This window comes from Enhydra lutris, unplaced genomic scaffold, assembly GCF_002288905.1.
Source record: "Enhydra lutris kenyoni isolate GAN:26980312 unplaced genomic scaffold, ASM228890v2 scaffoldscaffold38, whole genome shotgun sequence".
NCBI classification, from domain to species: domain Eukaryota; kingdom Metazoa; phylum Chordata; class Mammalia; order Carnivora; family Mustelidae; genus Enhydra; species Enhydra lutris.
Genome location: NW_019154122.1, coordinates 14,735,971 through 14,756,454, shown reverse-complemented (window position 1 = coordinate 14,756,454; position 20,484 = coordinate 14,735,971). Strand labels below are relative to the sequence as shown.

The window sequence follows — 20,484 nt, the reverse complement described above, 5'->3', positions numbered from 1 at the left end:
GTTTTGGTTTTGTTTTGGTTTTCTTGTAGAGTTTTCAACCCCTTTCTTAGAGAGTTTTCAATCCCCTCACTGCCATAATATCTCCACCCTGCCCTTGTTCTGGAGCACTACCTCTGAGGTAGAAACTACCAGATGTAAGAGTTCTTGGGTACCAGTCTAATTAGATGTTTTGTTTGTTTGTTTCCAAATGTCTGCTCCCTCATACATTCGATGGGATCAGGTAGAAGGTGGCCCCATGAGAAGGGAAGGGACTGTGTTTAGTAACCTGGCTAGAGAAAAGTACACCACAGAAATGACTAATAGAAACATATTTTGTTTTACATAATATCCTTTGCCTTGTTCTCCTTCAAACTCACATTTTATAGTTCTAACAGATGAAATTAAATCACTTATTCAGTAAATCCGTATTGAGGGCCAACTATGTGCCAGGCATTCCACAAGACCTTGGGAATATCACATGGACAGAGCGATCATATCTTCACAGAGCTCACAGGACTTCTCTTTACCTTTACAGCAGACTGAGGTTCTTGAAATAAAGGCTCCTGTCGTACTGGGTTTTGTATCCCTGGTGGTGACCACGACATCGTGAGCTTTCTTGTTCCCTGTTATATCCTCAGAACCAGTGCTGAGTAGTCGTGCCTTGGGAGTGAGGGTTGGCTAGGCATTTGCAGTATGAACTGTTCTAGCCCTAATTCTCCATAGTTCTTCCCCAGGAATTTCAAGTGTTCGAGCATTTTCGTTGTTAAAGCTGAGCACCGCAGATCAACCTCCTGGTGGCTCATTGAAGTCGTCTTGCCTCCTGACACTTCCCGCGCATTTTATAGTTTTTCTCCACCCTGTCGGGTCTTGGGTGTTAGGATTTTCATCTCCCATTTTCCCATGTGCACTTAAATTTCATCCCACCATCACACCTTTGTGTCCAGGGGAGGGAGACGATTGCTCACTTCTGAGTCTCATCACAGGGCTTTTTCTTTAAAGACCTCATTAGTCTTAGTGGTGACATGTTCCCCTGGCCTTCACTCACTTTGCTGTCACTACTTTAGAATGTCTCCTGTGGGGAGCCTGGGTGGCTCAGTGGGTTAAGCCGCTGCCTTCAGCTCAGGTCATGATCTCAGGATCCTGGGATCGAGTCCCGCATCGGGCTCTCTGCTCAGCAGGAATCCTGCTTCCTTCTCTCTCTCTGCCTGCCTCTCTGTCTACTTGTGATCTCTGTCTGTCAAATAAATAAATAAAATCTTTAAAAAAAAATAGAATGTCTCCTGTGCTTGTAGTATACCTGATCGTCCCTGGGTACTGAAACTGTTGTGGCGATGTCCTCCAGCTTTGTTTACTTTTGGAAACTAGCAGACTTAAAATATTCCGCTCTTCTGTAGACAATGAAGGTAGGTAGAGAACCAGCGTCAGAATTTCTTATTTCCATTGTTCTCACACCAGTTAGCTCTGGTTTCACTGCACTGAACTCCAGTCGGGTCTGCTACTGTATTGCCCGCGCTGTCAGCTCCTGCATAATTCGGAGTGCTCTCCTATGCTTCACGCCACGGGCAGCACAGCTGAGCTCCTGGGGTGTGCCACTGAGCCTTCATGTCCTTGGAGAAGAGGTTTGAAATTCTTGCCCTCATGCACCTCAAGCTCTGGCATGGAAAGAGTTCAAGGGAGAAAGAACTGTACGTTTGATTGGCTCCTCTTGTCACATTTGTTTCCTCCTCGCTGTGAGCTGTTGAGCAAGTCTCCTTGACACGTCCAAGATGCTGGATTCGCGAAGTGTGTGAAACACAGACCAAAGAGAAGAAATATGGATCCGAAGTCACTGCAAGTGAAGGAAGTCTAAGAAGAATTGCTAATTTCCTTTTGTCTTGGTATATAGAGTTGGAGAGTTTTTAAAAAGTGGAGTATGGCAGTTTTTTTCTGAGGCTAAATTTAGCCGTTGCTTTGGAAAATCAGAGTGGTACAGCTTGTGCCTTATCTCTATCCGGCCCTTACCCTTCCCTCCACACTTGGACATCTTAAATGGCCTGCCGGAGAGGACGGCTTCGTGTGCTCCAGGGGCCCCATTTATTCTGGGCAGGAATTAAGTGACTTCATTTTCCCTGTCTTTCTGAGCTTCCTAAAAAATTTAGGAGGCTTCCTAAGCAGCAATTGCAGTCCCTACAGAAATAGTTCAAGTCATGCCTCCTTTTGCTTCATCAGCTCTTCCTGCCAGTGCGGCCAAGGGCTGCAAATGGAATGAGAGACGGCCTCTCATTCCCAGTCCAAATAGCAACAGGAGGGCACATGTGCACTTGAGCTACAAATAACGCGTTTTAAAATAGCAGGTGGTATTTGATGATTGCTCCTTCATTCATTTACCTGCCAAGGCAAAACTTTTTCTCCTCCTCTGGCAACCGGACCGGAGGTGGCTCCGATCAAGCGATTGTAGCAACCAGTTCTCGTGCTTGCAGATACTTGTTAGCCAGTTTCCAAGCATTCAGATCCACGCATACTTCATGAGGCTGTTCTAAAAAATATTTAAGACAATGAAAATTTCATGTTTCTGCAACAGCCGGCCCCCGACGGACGCCCGACGGACTTGGGAAGCACTTTTGTGACTCATCATAGACATTCCCTCCATTAAGGTATGCTGCCAGCCACGTGTGTTCCACAGACTCCATTTTGCCAGGGAAAAGTGGAAATATATAAAATATATCATGCGAAGCTCAGGTCTGCTGCAAAATCCCAGTTTGTGTCCGTAAGGAAGTCAGATATTTCTCAGCTCTCTTGCCAAAGTCTCGCACCAACGTGCTGCAGGTACATAATTTCCTTCCCTGAGCCGAAAGGAAGTGGCAGCCGGCCAAGTAAACTCCTAGAGCTTTCTCACGCACTTTCAAGTCAGTTCCATTGAGTTCGGATCATCCTGACCACTCCTGCCACGGGAACAAGTGGTCGGCTGCTGCTCACTGGTATGCAGCCACCTGGAGTCCCCTGTGGCTAGTGGAGGTCACTCAGAGCCCTTGCCCCAGAGTTTGATAACCTCGGCAATAAATTGGCCTCCAGAAGAGGTTTAAATTAGAAAATAATATTATTTTCCATTGACGGAGCACCCACTCTGTATCTGGTCCCGGGTGCGGACAAGCTCCCTGCTTTCAGAAAGCTCCCGCTAGTAGAAAGGACACATGTAGGAGAACAACTCTGCATTTCACTGGCTAAGTACTATTAGGACACAGGGCAAGACATGAAGGCTCACTGGGCATAGTGGAAAGAACGTGGATCTGGAGTCCAGCCTGTGTTCAAATCCCTGCCCTGTTACTTACAAGCAGTATGACCTTGGGCAAGCAACACATTTCTGAGCTTCAACTTCTTTATCTGTCAAATGAAAAAGAAAAGCTTTCTTTTGATTACTTTGAGGACTAGAAACAATACATGTGGATTAATAATAATGATTATTAATAATTAGTATTAATAATAATTAATAATTATTATTCAGTAATAATACTGAAGTGATGCATGAGCCATGCTCCGAAGAACAGCAAACTCACCAGATGGACTCAGGAAGAAGTTAGCATGACCAAAGGGCCAAGGGCATTTGGACCCCCAGTAGATTGAAGAACAGTGAGTGATAAGAGAGTCCCTAAAGAGTAGCCTGAGACAGCAGGTCATGAGTGTTCTATGCCATGCCAGACAGCTTCAGTTTTATTTTGTAGGTCAAAGTTGGGGCAGGGAGGGGGTGAACTTAAGTTTTTTAAACTAGATTATCTGATACAATGTCTGAAACTTCCTCATGTACTGCTCAATACAGCCCTGAAAATTAATAAAGTTCCAAGACTCACAGAGAAGTCATCTAGAGGCAACAGTAGGCACAGCTAAGTGCTGAGAGCCTAGGAAGTCTGGCTAATAGTTGGTTTCCTGATGGAGACACTTTCTTACATCAGATCCTTAAATACTTGGGATTCTCCACTTTTACAGAAGTAAGTGCCAACCTTTCTAAACTTAGAACATACTGTGGGAAGTCTGACTTCATGAAATTTTCTCTGTCTCTAAAACTTTGGTATTGTTTGGGAATTTTAAGTTTTTAGGTAAATATTAACTTGGGACATTGTAAAATGAGTCCCTTTGAGGGTTGGGAATCCCTATCAGAGAGGAAGAGATGACCCATGACTGCTGCTGAGCCATGTGACACTTGCATAACAGCCCTTAAGGGGAGGCTGGGACATAGTGAACCCAGCAAAGGAAAAGGGGATATGAACCCCCAATGAATCATTCATTGATCCTCAGGCCAGTGATTGGCTGGAAGTGTTTCTTTGACTTCTTCTTGACCTTTGTAATACTCAAAGCTGTTCTGGGATTATGAGTATTTTTTCTGTATGTTTTCTAATATTGTTGTGGGAAACTCTAAGAACTGGATTATATATAGCAAGATAGTTGGATAAACTACTATGCTATGTTCTATACCTATATTTTTGAGTGACAGAAATTAGACTTACAGATTTCTTTATTGTAGTTCAGTACGTCAGTGGGATTTCTTTTCAGCATTTAATGTATTGGCTTAGTATAGCCAGGTAGCTCATAGTTACTCCCACCATCATCTTATTGACATCTGAAGTACCCACCAGAAGGCTAGGGTGGACACTGCAGTGCTGCATTAGAGGTGTGGAGCTCAGTGTGGACTCAGTTTATTTCAGTGTGTTACAGTGAGATACAGAACAAGTACAGATGTGTCTGCATACATGGGTTACACTTAACATGTGTTTCCTCACTCTGTCCCCTGAGAGGGCCAGGAAGCAGTGACGCCCCAGCAGCAATGAGCACACCCACACCCAGATCTTGGCTTCTAAATGCCATTCACCAATAAAAGGAACCAGAACTCCTTAGAGATACTGCAGACTCTAGGGCTGGGGCAGGTCAAATAAAAGTTGAATTGGAGCATCTTCTAATGCCAGAAAGTAAGGAAGTGCCTGAAAAAGAAGGGAAGAGGCTGGGGGTATGTCAAACGGACACAGGAGCCATCATGAAAGAGCTCCCAGGGGCCAAAAGCTGGGACAGTTTGAGCAATAAACTAACATAGTATCGGATTATGGCCAAAGTGTAAAGTAAATATGCATGAGTTCATATAGATGTAAACAAATGGTTGATGAAATAAATTCAGAAGGACAAATCTCCCTTTTAGGAGAACTCCAAATAATCTATGTGGCTACTCCCTTACCCATGAAGTAGAGCTTTATTCCCTTTTCCTTGAGTGCAGGCTGGACTTACTGACCTACTTGCAAAGAATAGAGTATGGAAAGAGGAAGATGATATCCTTATCATAGAGCAATCTCGCAGAAAACACCCTACCCAGAAATCAAGGTCCACATCAGCAGGACATCATACACTACCAGTGTCGTGGGATGAGCAGGGCCCCCCTGCCTCTGTCATGTTCTTCCTGAAAACTCATGACTCCAGTCCAGTCATTAGAAAACATATCAGACAACTTGAACAGAGGGACATCTACAGAGCACATGACCAGTGCTCCTCCAAACCGTGACTGTTGTGGAACTAAGAGCTAGAGAGAAGACCATCTCATCCAAGGAGAGAGAGGGTATGCTGTCTGCAGCTGGATCCCCGCCCCGAGAAAGTACCTTACTTCCATCGGCGAGTCTATTTCAAGTCTATGGTTGAATTAGTAGTGATGCTACCGAGTGTCTGTGTTTTGAAAGACAAAGGTACCGTGGATGTAAGATGTCACTGTTAGGGCAAACTAGGCAAAGGTTTGTGGGAATGCCACGATCTTTGCAAGTAGATCATCTGTAAATCTAACATTATTCAAAAAAAATTTTTTAATGCATTTTTTTTAAAGATTTGAGTTACTTGAGAGAGCAAGTGAGCCCCAACTTGGGGCTCCATGCCAGGCCTCTGAGATCATGACCTGAGCCAAAGTCAGACACTTAACCAACTGAGCCACTCAGGTACCCCTAAAATGTATTTTTTTTTTCCATAGAATCCCATCATTTCAAAGAGTCCGATCAGTATGACTGGGTCCCAGTCCAAGAATTGCTCAGACTGAAGAAAGCCTCAACGCTTTAAAAAATTTCGCATTAAAACAATAGGATAGTGATATCCCCTCTTTACACATGAGAAAATTGAGGTGCAAAGTGGTCATTTTTTTTAAATCATGAAGCAGGGGCGCCTGGGTGGCTCAGTGGGTTAGGCCACTGCCTTCGGCTCAGGTCATGATCTCAGGGTCCTGGGATCGAGCCCCACATCGGGCTCTCTGCTCAGCAGGGAGCCTGCTTCCTCCTCTCTCTCTGCCTGCCTCTCTGCCTGCTTGTAATCTCTCTCTGTCAAATAAATAAATAAAATCTTTAAAAAAATAAAAAATAAAATCATGAAGCAACAGGATTAAATGTAGAGCTGTCGTCTCTACTTCCATGCTCCTTCCACTCCATCACAGCTGCCCAGTCTAAAAATGCCACTTCTGCTCAAAAGGGGACACAGAATGGGCTCAGGAAGAGGCCAACTGTATTGCTAGCCAGACTGCTGCTGCAGAGCGATTAGGATTATTTACTTTCCGTCTGGGGCACAGGCACGTGTGTGTGTGGGTCTTGAATGTTGTGGGAAGGAATTGCTGTGTGGTGGTCGAATGCCCTTGTTCCCTGAAACCACGCAGGTGAATAGATCACTGCAGAGACAAGCAAGACACAAAGACAAGACACAAAGCCCCAGCTGGTCAGCTGAGAGAAGTGAGCAATGCGGAGGTAAGATTTGATGGGAGTGAATCAAGTAGCGTCTGATTCGTTACAGACAGCGGTGCGGGGGGGCGGATTTTAAATAGTTTTCAAGTTTTGTCTGATCTTAATTGGCTGTGTACATGAGAAGAAAGTATGCAACCTGGTGTTGTTGACAGAGCCAGTGTGGACGGAGCTGACATGGTTTCCTTGAGGTCGCATCTCGTGCGTCCATGCTGGGCAGCAACCCGCGCATCTGCTCAAGTGGGCAATTCTTGGACCATTCCTTCACGAGTACTCAGGTGGAGAGAGGATTCATTCTGGTGGAGGGACGTGGGGTCTTAGAGCTGTGGCTCCTGAATGTGGCCCCAGACCAGTAGCATCAGCATCATCTGAGAACTTGCTAGAAGTGCAAACCTCTGGGCCTCACCCACACATCCTAGGGAAAACCAACTAACCCTAGGACTAGAGCCCACCCCATCGGTCTGGTGATTCGGATGCCACCTAGCATGTGAGAGCCGCCGAGGAGGGGAAGCCTCCTGTGAGGGCGGCCTCTGTCGGCAGCGAGGGACGAGCACGGTGGCTAGAGCCCGTGGACACTCAGCCACAGGAGAGATGTCCACACACATGCCCGGAGCTTCTGCTCCAGGAGAAGTGGACCAGTGCTTGGCCCTCACCTGGGCCCTGTCTTCAGAGCCAGGAGGGGAAGGGGAAGAGTGGGAGAACCTTTCTGTGGAAGCAGCATCTTGTTGTGTGGTGAGACAGAGCCCTAATCCTTCTAGACAGGAATGGAAAGCTGGGGACGGCCAGGCGGGAGCTCGGGCTGGAACAGCTGGCTTCTCTTGCTTGGGCATCAGGAGTGTAAGGTGCTCATGGAAGCAGGTCCTCCTGGTACAGTTTTGTGCAGTCCAGTGCCCATGGGGGAGTAGTTCGGTTGCTCACTCACACTGTCCTAAGGACACAGGGCTTGGAATCCCTCAAAGCTGAGTCACTGTTGGCTTTGTTTGAAATGTCACAGGTGAGCGCTGAGGCCAAGTTTATCAGCCCCCTAGGTCTACACATTATTTGTTTTCTCTCTTCTCCCCCCTCCCTCCTACATATTAATTCAAAAATTCAGTTTATTGAGGCTGCAGAAATTATTTTTTGGCCAGCTAATGGGGGCAAGAACATCTTCACTAGTGTCCAAGTCATCCCCAGTGCTTGACACGTAGTAGGTGCTTGATAAACATTTGTGCATGAGTAAATGAATCTGAAATCTGCTTTTTTACTTTGTCATCAGAAAAATTTTTTTTGCTTCTCAGTAATTATATTCCCTTTATCCCATGACCATACATAATATACAATGGAGGCTCTGCCTGTGCCAAGTATTTTACAACAGTTTCCGCACCATCGTCAGACTGTAAAACCAAAACAAGCCTACAGTCGTTGCTTTTGACTGGCTAGGAACAGAGACGTGAAGACCCTCACTTCGTCCCTCTGAGTCAGCTCTGTGGACAGAGCAGGGCCCTGGCCGCGCTCAGAGGAGAGGAAGTGGGATCAGAAAGCTCTGGTGATTCTCAGTCAACATGGTACAGCAGGCCTGTATGCTACCGGAAGCCCGCTTGGTCATTCCCATTTGAGGTTGTTTCTTATTTTAATTATCACTACCTTCCCCCTTTGGAATTGAGAGGCTCAGAGATCCCATTATGCGTGATATAATTTTGTTAAGAGGCAAATAATTGCTTCTGAGTGTCTTCATAAAGTGCTTCATAAAGTGCTTCTCAGAGCAGCTTAATCATGTGAGAGAGCCAAGTGCACGGTTTGCCGTGGGGACGGTGCTGAACAGCCCAGAACAGAAGCCAGGACCTCGGTGGCAGTCACGGGGCTGGAACTCTTCGTGTTTTGATCTGGAGACACCATAGGCGGGGCCTTCCCATGTCAGGGAGGGTCTGTCTCTGCGGTGTCTGCGGGCAGGCACGAGAGGCCTTCCTCACTGCGACAGGGCGCCTGCTGGGACAGAGCCATCTCCCCGGGCCAGGTGGTGGGCCAGGTGCCCCACAGCACCCCGCTGAGGCAGAGCACAGCCGGACACTGCTCTCTCTGCCCTTCTGCCCCTGTGCATGACACGGAAGGTTAATACCGGCCCCTGTGCTCCAAACAAGTGCTCGAAACCAGCGAAATGGGTTCTGAACACTTGTCTGGTGGGTGCTGGGTTCGGGGTCTGCAGAAGAAATCATCAGTAGGCAGCTAGAGCAGCTCCCCCTTCTCAGTGGGCTGCATGAGTGTCTGTGAGTAGATGCATGGCATTATGGGAAGAAGCAGGGACAAGGGCCACGAGGCAACCCTGCCATTCAACTGGGAGTCACACTAATTAACAGGGAGGATTCTTAGTCTTTATTTGGCTCCACATAAAGGAGTCCTGCATTCTGCAAAGTGTCCCTTTCCTAAGGGAGAAGGCATGGAATAAGGATTCTGGTACCATGCCCTGAAGGCGGGAGGGTCGCGTGATGGCAAGGACCATGCATGGTGCATCATACGCAGACTCGGTACTTCCTGCAGGTGACCGGCCACAGAGATGCTCAGCACAGGGGCCTCGGTGTTTGTCGTATCCGTGTATATGTGTGCAATGGGCACGGAGACGTTCTCTTTCACTTTTAAAGGGGGAGGATTTTTCTTTCAGTGTTGTTCCTGGAAATAGCTTTATTAGAAGATAATATCATGATCTTTAAAAAGCAGTCTTCCTCCTCTGGCTTTGTGGTTTAGTAAAGTGGAATCCATTGGACAGCAGTCTCAAAAATCTTACCGTGAAACAGGTATTTACTGTCGTGTTATTGTAAGAAAAACTTCTCTTTCCCAGGATAACACTAATTCTGCTCGTCTTTTCCCACTACCTCTCCCTCCTGTTGGTGTCATGTAGGAGTTAAGCTCCATGCTTCAGCCCCAGAGAGATTAGTTGTCTTATGCCTCAGTTTCCTCCTCTGTGAAAAGAGGGTGAGAACAGTACCTACCTCATGATTCTTATGGAGAGTAAGTACATGGGTTAATATTTGTAAAACGATCAAAACGGTGACTGGCACACGGGAAACTTTCCGTAAGTGTTGGCCCTGCCCATTGGTTTATTTCTTATAGAATTACTCACCGGTGTTGGGATTTACAGTCAGGCTGGCCAGGTGTGCTGATAAAATACTCCTGTCCTGAGTCCTTCCTTTCCGTGATTCAGGTGGTTATATTTGAAAACAGTTGTGCCATGAACCATTTGGGGCCAAATAGGTTGTCCCCGCTGCTTAGTCAATTCCTCAAGACAGTTGACTCCCTTGTCAGAAGATGATGACGACATGGAACTGACGTGTTCTGCGCATTTGCACACACTCAGTCCTCACAACAGCCCTGATGTAAGTATAGTTACTATCCCCAATGAAGAGTTGAGGAAACTGAGGCACTAAAGGTTTTGTTCAAAGCTACGCAACTCTTCTGTGGCATAGCCAGGGTTCTTAACTGTGTACTGTCTGGTCAGGGCCCCCTCTCCAGGTCTACCCCCTGCTCTTCTCTGCTGTGGTCTGACCCCCTGCCTTCTGCTTCTTGAATACCTTGCCTCAGGGCCTTTGCATCTGCTAGTAACTCACACAGCTCTTGCAGACCTGGCTCCTTTTGGTTCTGGTCAAACTCAAGTGTGGCCTTTCCTGACTTATCTGAGTTCTAGCTCCACCCTGTAGTTCCTCCTCATGTTATCCTACTTGCATCCCCTACTGGAGCAGGAGGAGGCGTTTTCTGATGGGTTTACTACTAAATACCTGACACAGCATTATTTAGAATTTGTTGAATAAATAGAGGCGCTAATGGCTTTCATAATGGTCTTAGCTCCTTTTCTTATGTATGCATGCAGCCCAAATCGTGATATGCATGTGTGTATGCACATGTATGTGGGTGTAAATGTATGAATGTGGAGAGAGAGAGAGTCTAATCTTAGCAGTATGGTACAGAAGCACAGACTTCTTCGAGTTACAGTCCTAGGCGCAGCAGGAATGGCCTGGTGTTTCTCCTGTGTAAAGGTAGAACATTTGGTTGTATCAGTCTTAAAAGACTGTCACGTGTTAAAGGAAATGTGTGAGGGTCTCAGCCAGTGAATGACCAACAAAATCTTTTTTTCCTGTGTTTGGGTTAAACAGATAATACTCTTAAAAAATACGTGTATATATAATTTATTTAGACACACTGTTTATACATACTGACACACACACACATCTACCTTTCTTCCACTGATTTAAATTAAACTGTACTCGTTTCATTTATTTGTTCTGGGGGCTTACCTATCAGATCTCTCCAAGGCTCCCACTGGGAATTTGGCAAGGAAATGGGGTAGCAGGGACGTGAAACCAGGACTTTAACAGAAAGGGATTTTCTTTTCCTTTAGCAGAGAGCTCTGAGCTGCTGTAGACACCGCAAGTCTTGTGGGAGGTGTCGGGCTGAGTCCGGTGTCGAAGTCTGGCCGGGGCAGACCTCTGTGGCCGCGTTAGGCTGACGGTAGTCCTGCAGGCTTGCCTAGGCCCCCACGTCGACTGCTCCTCTTCAGGAGCACAACCTCACTCCTCTCTGTTCTGCCCTAGATAACCAGTTCAGGATGTCCATCCTAGAGCGCCTGGAGCAGATGGAAAGGAGAATGGCTGAGATGACGGGGTCCCAGCAGCACAAGCAGGGGAGCGGAGGAGGCAGCAGTGGAGGGGGCAACGGGACTGGGAACGGAGGAAGCCAAGCTCAGGTACCAGCCTGCATTGACCATCACCTCTCATCTCGTGTGTGTCTTACTGATCAGGGAAGCAGTGGGTCGCAAGTCCTCTGTCTGGTATCATTCCTGGGCTCGTCCCAGAGAGTGCTTCACAATCCTGTGCCCCGAAATATTAAGATCTGTGTAATAGCAAAGAAGCCTCGAACTGTGGACCTTCCCAGGTGTTGACCTCCTGGAGCCTTAAATCACTGCTGTTGATCTCAGAATTCACCGCTGCCGCCAGGCAGTGGGAGTTGAGGGATCCAGGGAAGAAGTAGGCCTGGTGGTGACCCAGAGTTCAGTCGGAATCTATTCTCTATTCCGTATTCCGTATTTATGTTAAGTATAAATACGAAACATAATTGAATTCAGTAATTCAGAAACCTTCTATAAACTCAAGAGACCAACATGAGGACCCAGAGAAACTGTCTCTGTAATTATTTGTTGGAACAGCATTATCCATTCTATCCTGTTTCACATATGCTTTTTCATAGCTTCCAAGAAGAATTTGCCAAATATAGGGAAATTACTAGATATTTTTTTAGAGCCCCATTAGTCTTAGAAGGCTTATAGAAATTTTGTTGAGGATCTTCATTTTGAGAAAATAAAGTGCATTTAGGATCTTCATTTTAGGATCTCATTCATTTGAGAAATTTCTGGGCAGAAATTATTTTTCAAGAGACCCTGGAGACAAATTTAAGGGAATAGAGAGTGTTCCTATCTCTACTACTGAGTTATTCCCTGCAAACTTCAGATCACCATCCTTTTTTTCATCAAGATGAATGATGTTTTCCTCTAAATTTTAAATTTAGATTTAAAATTTAATTCTAATTTTAATCTAATAGACCACATCCAAGAAACTAATCTCTTTTTCCTTGAGTTTTCTTCTTTCTCGCCCCTCTTTAGAAATGAAAAGGAAGGACTTGGCACACAGTAAAGTATCATCAAGGCTACTGTAGGCTTCTTTTTCACCTGTACTCCTAAATTTTAAGAAAGAAATAATCATTCTTTGGCATATCTCGTGACTCAGATAAGAGCTTCCCATGAAAACCTTTTCCTTTCACCAACAACGGTTGCGTGGTAATGTCTTCTTAGCAACTTACCCTTCAGTAACTGGCCTAGTAGACCTGCGCCCATATTAACTGCTCTGAAAGACCCTTCCGTCAGTCTAGGTTGGCTTCAATAACATACCTGTGTCCACCTTTCATGATAAAGATGCGGCTGTTTTTGTTAATGCAAAAGAAAAAAAAAATTTCCTCCTCGCTCACTGACCCGTAACTTCCCTGTGCTTATAAAGGTGTCTGGTACGTGTTGGGTGGCTCTGCCTGGGCCTTTTGAGGCAAGATCATTGTACTGCGGGTCAGGCTCACCCACCTGAGCTCTTTTAAGATATTTTGACAGCCCAAGCGAGGATGACAGTATATCTATTATCTGCCTTTTCGTTTTTGTAGGCGTTTCCCCCCCAGACCTAAAAGTAAAACAACAACAACAACAACAAAACAATGAGAAGCAACAATATTTCTGTAGTAATTGAATTTTGTAGGCTTTCTTACTGGGGTTGCAGGGGGACACTTTTTAAATAACTCCAGAGGTGAGAATCAGGCTAGAAGTATCATTTATATGGGGGGGAAGGTTCAGCAGAGAGCTGCCATCACAGAGACTCAGACAAACTGTTGAGGGGACTGAGTTTGATTTTATTTTTCTTGCTTTACAACTGAGTCGAGAGAAGAAAGCCACAGTTGAAATTCATGAATTTCTCTTTCCTGTGTGCCTCTATTGTTATTAATAACCCTTAAATTTCAGGATCTCTAATGCTTTCCCCAAAGGATGGGATCATTAATGGATTTTTAAAAATGTTTCTTTGGGGGAAAAAAATCCCCTTCTGAGTGACTTAATTCTCCTTAAGGAGGAGCCAGGGAGGCAGAGGTCCAGGTGTATCCCCAGAGGCAAGAACCGGGACAGCTACCCTGCCTTGCTTTCCTACTAGTCCACGGTCTACACCATGAACTTCAACTGGAGGCTGGTGGCACCTTTTCTTTTTTTTTTTCTGTCAGATTTGCTTTCCCCGAGATGGAGCAGCATGATGTTCATGATCAGAGTGTCAGCTGTGGTAGACAGACTCTGGTGTTCTCAGAGTGATGGAAAATTACCCTATGCCATGAGCGTGGCCATGTGCTACTGAGCTGAACCGAGCACATGCTAGTCTCCGTTCCACGGTGCCTCTTTATGTGCCCTTTGCTGCTTCCCAGCGTGGGCGGCTGGTCGTAAAGCATTTGTTTCTCCTGCATGAAGAGGCTGACTTGGCCAGGAGAGGCCCTTGGTCTTTAGTCGTTAACGCGCACTTCCTCCTCCTAGTGCGCTTCTGGCCCTGGGACACTGGGGAGCTGCTTCGAGAACCGTGTGGTGGTCGTGTGTGAGAAGATGATGAGCCGAGCCTGCTGGGCCAAGTCCAAGCACTTGATCCATTCGAAGACCTTCCGTGGGATGACGCTCTTGCACCTGGCTGCCGCGCAGGGCTACGCCACCCTCATCCAGACCCTCATCAAGTGGCGGTAAGGCTGGGCCGTGTGCAGCTGGGGCTCATCCCTGCCGGTCCCGGCCCGTCCCCTTGCTGCGTCCTCCTTAGCGTTTTCCCTGGGAGAGAGAGATCCTGCCAGTCAGCGAGCACGACCATGGCAGAGGGCTTTCTCTGAGGACAGTTCCCCAGGGAATTTTAGGAACTTCTGCCCAAGAAATGTGGGCCTGCGGTACTAACTCAAGGTTGCACTTCTGTTTCCTCCGGACTGCTGGTCCAAACCATGCTATGAAATCAGGGGCTCTGTTTCCTCACATCAGGGATGCTAAGTGCCCACTATGGTTTCATCTTTGTGGGTTTTATAAGGTTCTGGTGTCTTTCTTGAACATGATTAATTGTGCAGTAATTTCTGGCGTTATCTTTTACAGCACAAAGCATGCAGATAGCATTGATTTGGAACTGGAAGTTGACCCCTTGAATGTGGACCACTTCTCCTGTACCCCTCTGGTAAGGAATAGGTTCATTTGTTCCTGAACTCTTTTTAACCGACATAGGGATATGGTGACGTTTTACGGCCCTGCTGAGATTGCCAGCAAGGACCGGTTTGTCACTTGGTAGCAATAGTGAAAACAGAATATCTTTTTTAACTTGTACTGAGAAAACTTGCTTTCTGTTTTGCTGTTTTTTAGATGTGGGCATGTGCTCTAGGGCACTTAGAAGCTGCCGTCGTTCTGTACAAGTGGGACCGTCGGGCCATCTCTATCCCTGACTCTCTAGGAAGGCTGCCTTTGGGGATTGCCAGGTCAAGGGGTCATGTGAAATTAGCAGAGTGTCTGGAGCACCTGCAGAGAGATGAACAGGCACAGCTGGGGCAGAACCCCAGAATGCACTGTCCTCCAAGCGAGGAGCCCAGCACGGAGAGCTGGATGACCCAGTGGCACAGCGACGCCATCAGCTCTCCAGAAATACCCAAAGGAGTCACTGTTATTGCAAGTACCAATCCAGGTAAACATTCAAAATTATTACGTCTCAGACCTTGACAGATTTCCCCTTCGCTTTCATGCAGCTACCCTCAGAAAATCTATAGGATATTCACGTACATTTAAGGGTTTGGTTTTTGGTTTTCTGTTTTTGTTTTTTATGTTTTCAATTTTTCTTTTAGCTCTAAGAGTGCCTACTGCTCCCCCTTCCCTTCCCAAAAATAAATGCAGAAAGTAGCAAAAAAAAAAAAAAAAAAAAATCTGTGTCCGTTCAAGAAAGAAATAGAAATTTTAGAGGAGGACTATTTGAATCTAGTATATTCTTTTGGGGAATATTTAAGTGTTAGGGACATGTCTTGAGTTCCGACTTTGCACTTTGTGTCTCTCAGGCATAGAGAAAGTGTTAATTCTTTAAGATTCCTAATTTTATCGCTTGTCCTGACTATCCTTTCTACTGTACTTTTCAGAGCTGAGAAGACCTCGTTCTGAACCCTCTAATTACTACAGCAGTGAGAGCCACAAAGATTATCCAGCTCCCAAAAAGCATAAATTGAACCCTGAGTACTTCCAGGCAAGGCAGGAGAAGCTGCTGTCCACTGCACTGAGTCTGGAACAGCCAAATATCAGGAAGCAGAGCCCTAGTTCTAAGCAGTGTGTCCCCGAGACAATCAGCCCCAGTGAAGGAGTGAGGGACTGCATCCGGGAAACCTCCCCTCCCACTCCAGAGACTGCAGGATTCCAAGCCTCTGGATCTCAGCCTGTAGTAAAGTGGAATTCCAAAGGTCTTTACATTGGTGTGTCTACAGTACAGGTGACTGGAAATCCGAAGGGGACCAGTGTAGGAGAGGATGCAGCACCTTCACAGGTGCGTCCTCGGGGACCCACGAGTGTCCTGATGATGGCTAACAGAGAGGTGGTGGATTCAGAGATGGGGCCCTACCGTGATAGCGCAGAGCGCGCGGAATGCTCACAGCCCATGGACGAGATACAGGTAAGCGCAGACAAGGTAAGCCCGTAGAGACCGGGCCGTCCGTCGTTGCCCCCTCCGTCTTTACGGCCCGTTTCCCGGGCCGTGCGATTTGCTCGCCAGCAGAGGGTTAGAGGTGCAGTCTTACACGGAAGAATGTTGGAGTATCTTCTTTGTGGGCCACGTTTTCATTCAGCGGCTCAAATGTTGTTTGAATGGGGCCTGAACACCAGTGACCTGGGGCTCAGCAAAGCCTTCCCTCTTCACACCAGCTCCTTGGAGCTCACTTGGGGCCCTCCGGTGGTCTCCTGCTTCCCTCCCATGTCCGGGGAAACGGAGAGTTTAACAGAGTCACCGCCCAGTCACTGCTAGAACAGGAGACCTGTGACTAGAATTTGAATGACCTAAGTGATCTGATGAGCACAGCTGTCATCTGGCCACCGTTAAGGTGTATGCGGCATAGGGCTCTTGAGGTGCAGGGAAATATCCCTGAAGCAGATAATTGTCTTTCTCATACACCTAGGAGCTCCAGAATCCTGTTGGGACATTAAATTTGCAATAGACTATGAGAGGATAGACTGCAGTAAACTGGAGGTTAAGCTATTAAGCTGGCAAATTCCATTAAATAAAATATACTACGCAGGGGAGGACCAGAGAGCAGTCAAAGAGGATGAGTTTGACTCGCTCTCTGTCCTCGTCCCTCTACAGCCCAATGTGGCAGGGGAAAATGTCCCATGAGAAATTCAGTAGGGTACAGGTCTAGAGAAATGCCACGGGAAGGAGGGGCCTGGAGAGCTCCTGTCCTGGCCAGCGTTCGCAGGGAGAGGGCCAATTGCGGAGCTGCTCCTCTTCGTCCCAGGATCCCCTTCCTGCTGCCTCTGCTGTTGGCACAGAGAGAAGAAGGTGGGGTGCGGGCCTCACTACGTGCCTGCCCATCACTGCAGGTTGGGGGAGGCCTGCCAAGGAAATCGAAGAACTTGTTAGGAGATTAGCAACATGTTTCTGGAAAGGGCCAAATAGTAAATATTTTAGGCTTTGTGGGCCATATAGACTGTCATGACGATTGAATCTGCCTTTCTAACACAAAGGCATCCTTAGATAATAACGAATGAGCGAGTGTGGCGATGTGTTAGTAAATCTTTCTTTACGCAGACAGGTAGCCGGCTGGATTTGGACATACCGCATGTCAATACTAAGCAATCTAGGACAATATTTATAAATGTAAACAAAATAATAAGTTACCAGACTCTGAAAATCCTTGCCGTTCACTGGAGCTCTCTGCAGCAAAGGAAATGTTCTCTGTCTGTACTGCCCATTATGGTAGCCACTGGTGGTCTCCAGAGCCAAAAAGGTAGCCAGTGTGACTCAGGAACTGGATTTCTGATTTTATGTAAGTTCGATTAATTTAAGTTTAAATAACCATTGGATAGCAGAGCTTGGTAGCAGCTGGCCTTGGCTAAAATGGGATTGATGCAGGAAATACAAAATAACCTGAAAAGTTCTACTTTACATTTTCACTGAGCCTCCAGAGAGAGTAACATTTTGCTACCTTAAGAGCATCTACCTATGAAAAAGCAATAGTCTCAAGAAGTATTCACCAAATAAAAAAAAAAAGACGATGAAAAATAATTAAGGAATTAAAGAAATAATGAAGTAGTTCAAGCCAGAGTTCACAGAGCAGTGCACAGTAAACCAGCAAAACTGATACGTCTGAGGACTTAGTGACAGTGTGACTGTACACACAGCACTTGTGAAGAAGGGATGCTTGAAACAGAGGAGGAATCCTATTTTAGAACTAATATTCTTATTATTTCAATAAAACTAGGGAGGTAGGGAAATGAAGAAGGTGAAGGGTATGAAAGCAGCTCTCTTACTTGGGGAAGATTGTCAATTTTGTTCCACTTGTGTTATTGATAGATAAGTGTAGGCCGAAATAGGCTTGCTTCGTGTGTCAGGTTAATAGATCGCATAAAAACAGGCTACAGAATTTCTAAGTCACTGAAGGGGGGAAAAGGGAATTGGGGCCCATTTGGGGAAAGTTCAGGAATGGAAAAAAGTAAAAATGAAGCAATAGGAATAATAAGCAGAAAACGTAATATTATAGGAATATTTTCAAACATGATTCATTCCCACTTTGCTATCTGGCAATTCTATTAAAAGATTCTCAGATTGGGTAAAAAAAAAAAAAAAGAAAAAGAAGAAGAAGGCAAAACATACTCTATGCTCTTATAAAAGAACTAAAATGAGATGACACAGAAAGAGTGAAAAGGAAGCCATGGGCAAAGATAGAACAGACAAGTCAGTATAAAAAGAAAAAAAGATTCCAAGTACAATTCAAGGCAAATAGTATGGATGTATCATTTGTTGAGAAGATACAACCCATCCGCAGTTGTGTAACTAACACAGCCTCTGAATACTACAGCAAAAGCCAGTGAGTACAAAGCAGTGTGGAATCACACTCAGTCATAGTGTGAGACATTGACCTCAGCATCTGTCCGAGCGAGAAGGTATGGGAAGGAGATGAGAACCTGGAACAAGGCTATTAGAAAGCTGGCTTTCATAGACATATTTAATATCTGTGATGGATTTAATGCAGGATATGCTTGTATGTAATTATGCAGGTGGATGTGATTCATACACATAGTAAGTATACAGAGGATTCTTCTTTTTCTGTATCCTAGACAGATCCGTGAAAATTGCTCCTATGTTAGAACACAACAAGAATTTGAACAAAAACCTAAAGCTGCACATTTATAGACTGTCTTCTCTCACCACGGCACAAGAAATTTAGAAGCAGATGATGTGACTTTTCAGGTCCTACTGCTTAGAATGTTATTATTTTGTTTAAAGTCATTTAAATTTCCTTGCCTTTTGCAGCCGGCGCAGTAAAAGCGCGTGTGTGGTAGCCCAGCGTGTGGCACGCGTCGTGATCCTGAAGTGTTCTCACACTGACACATGTTATAAAAATGGAGGACTTGGGGGGGCGGGTGGGCGACTGTAGAGTCATAGTCTTTAGTCTCCAGAAATACCACTTTGCTTTTAATTAAACATTTGGATACTTGCATGGAAAAGGTAGCAGGCTAGGACTTCCTGCTGCTTGAGTCACAAAGCAAGACACTTATATGGAGGGAAAAGAAAGGCTGCAATATTTTTTTCATTTTTATTCCTATTACAAGAACCATTCTTGTTTGTTGAAAATATAGAAAATTACCCAGGATAAGTGTTTAGCAGCTTCCTGCGGTATACCTCACGTCCCATAAGGCTCAGCCCCTCCAAGTGCTCCGTGTAATGTTAGTGTGCCCCTTAGAGCTCTGCCATCAGCCCCCCAAAGTTTCCCACCCCCATTTGCGGTCATCTCTGCTCCCGCCCCAGCCCTAGGCAGCTGCCAATCTGATTTCTCTCCCCAGAGTTCTGCTTTTTCTGGAAATTTCATATCAATGGCATCCTAAAATTTGCAGGCTTCTGTGTCTGGCTCCTCGCACTTAGCGTAGGGTTTTGGAGGTTCATTCACGTTGTAAGATAAGCATTTTGTCACCTTTGTATGGATCCTTTCAGGATACTTTCACTTAGAAACTTAAACGGCTATTATTTCCATTTCTCTTGTCAAGAGAGACATGCAAGGAAATCTTTAGAAAACCGAGGCCGTATCTCTAAGGCTGCTGAAGTCCGCGGAGTCCGCTTCTCTGCTGGGCATGTGTTTGGGGCTGCAGGTGTGAGCAGCCTCACTGCTGTGCGTTAGTAACAAACGATTCATTTTTCTCACGTGACAGCAGGTGCAGCGGTTCACTGGCTCAGTGATGCCAACAGGGCCCAGACTTTCCCCTGAGCTTTTAGTTCTTTCTGGCGACAACTCCTCTTGATTCTTGTTGCTGTACGGTCACAGAGTGGGGGCTGGCGCTTGTTGGGAGCCAAGACAGGAAGAAGAGGGGACGAGCCAAGGGCATCGATACTGTTCGGCAGGAAAGCCAAAGCTTTCCAGGGATGCCTGGTGGCTCAGTCGGTTGGGGAGTCCACCTCCAGCTCAGGTCATGATCTTGGGCTCCCAGGATCCAGCCCTGCGTCAGACTCCCTGCTCTGCGGGGAGCCGGCTTCTCCCTCTCCCTGCCGCTCCCCTGGCTTGCTTGTTCTCGCTCTGACAAATAAATAAAATCTTTTAAAACAAATTTTTTTAAAAAAGCTTCTCCCCAGACCCCGTAGCAGATGTCTGTAGTGTCTCTTTGTCCAGAAGCGGGTCACGTATCCTCCCCTCCGTGCACAGGAGGGTGGGGGGTCCAGCAGAGGATTATCTGACTGGTTCCCGCCAGCTGGGAGCTGGCGTCTCCGATGGGCTCATTGCTGCCCTCTACAGGACAGGGGGTCTCTGGGCAAGGCCAAGGTGGCAGGGACAGTGGCCTTCCTTTAGGTACCCTGTAGCGTCACCATGGTAACCTGACAACTTGCTGAAATGCTGCGCAGTCACAGTATCATTAAATGGCTGATCCGAGCTGAGAGCAGAGAGTAGGCACAAGGCAGAAGTTCTATTAAGACTTGTGTATAAAGGTATTTGGCCAGACCACAATTAGGAGAGAATCAGGTCTCAGTGTATTTGGCTGAATTGTATAAAA

General features: G+C 46.2%; 1 protein-coding gene across 2 annotated transcripts in view; it reads left to right on the top strand.

The window, feature by feature from the left end:
* The window catches only part of LOC111154898 (calmodulin binding transcription activator 1), an 811,409-nt gene that overhangs the window by 770,148 nt on the left and 20,777 nt on the right, over positions 1-20,484 (top strand). Inside the window, exons 12-16 of one of the 2 annotated variants that reach the window (XM_022514846.1) lie at positions 11,261-11,412; positions 13,774-13,970; positions 14,362-14,440; positions 14,623-14,938; positions 15,720-15,904. In XM_022514846.1, the coding sequence (XP_022370554.1) occupies positions 11,261-11,412; positions 13,774-13,970; positions 14,362-14,440; positions 14,623-14,938; positions 15,720-15,904 (929 nt within the window). Of the gene's footprint in view, positions 1-11,260; positions 11,413-13,773; positions 13,971-14,361; positions 14,441-14,622; positions 14,939-15,380; positions 15,905-20,484 lie in introns of those variants that run through there. The other variant, XM_022514847.1, reaches the window with a different exon arrangement.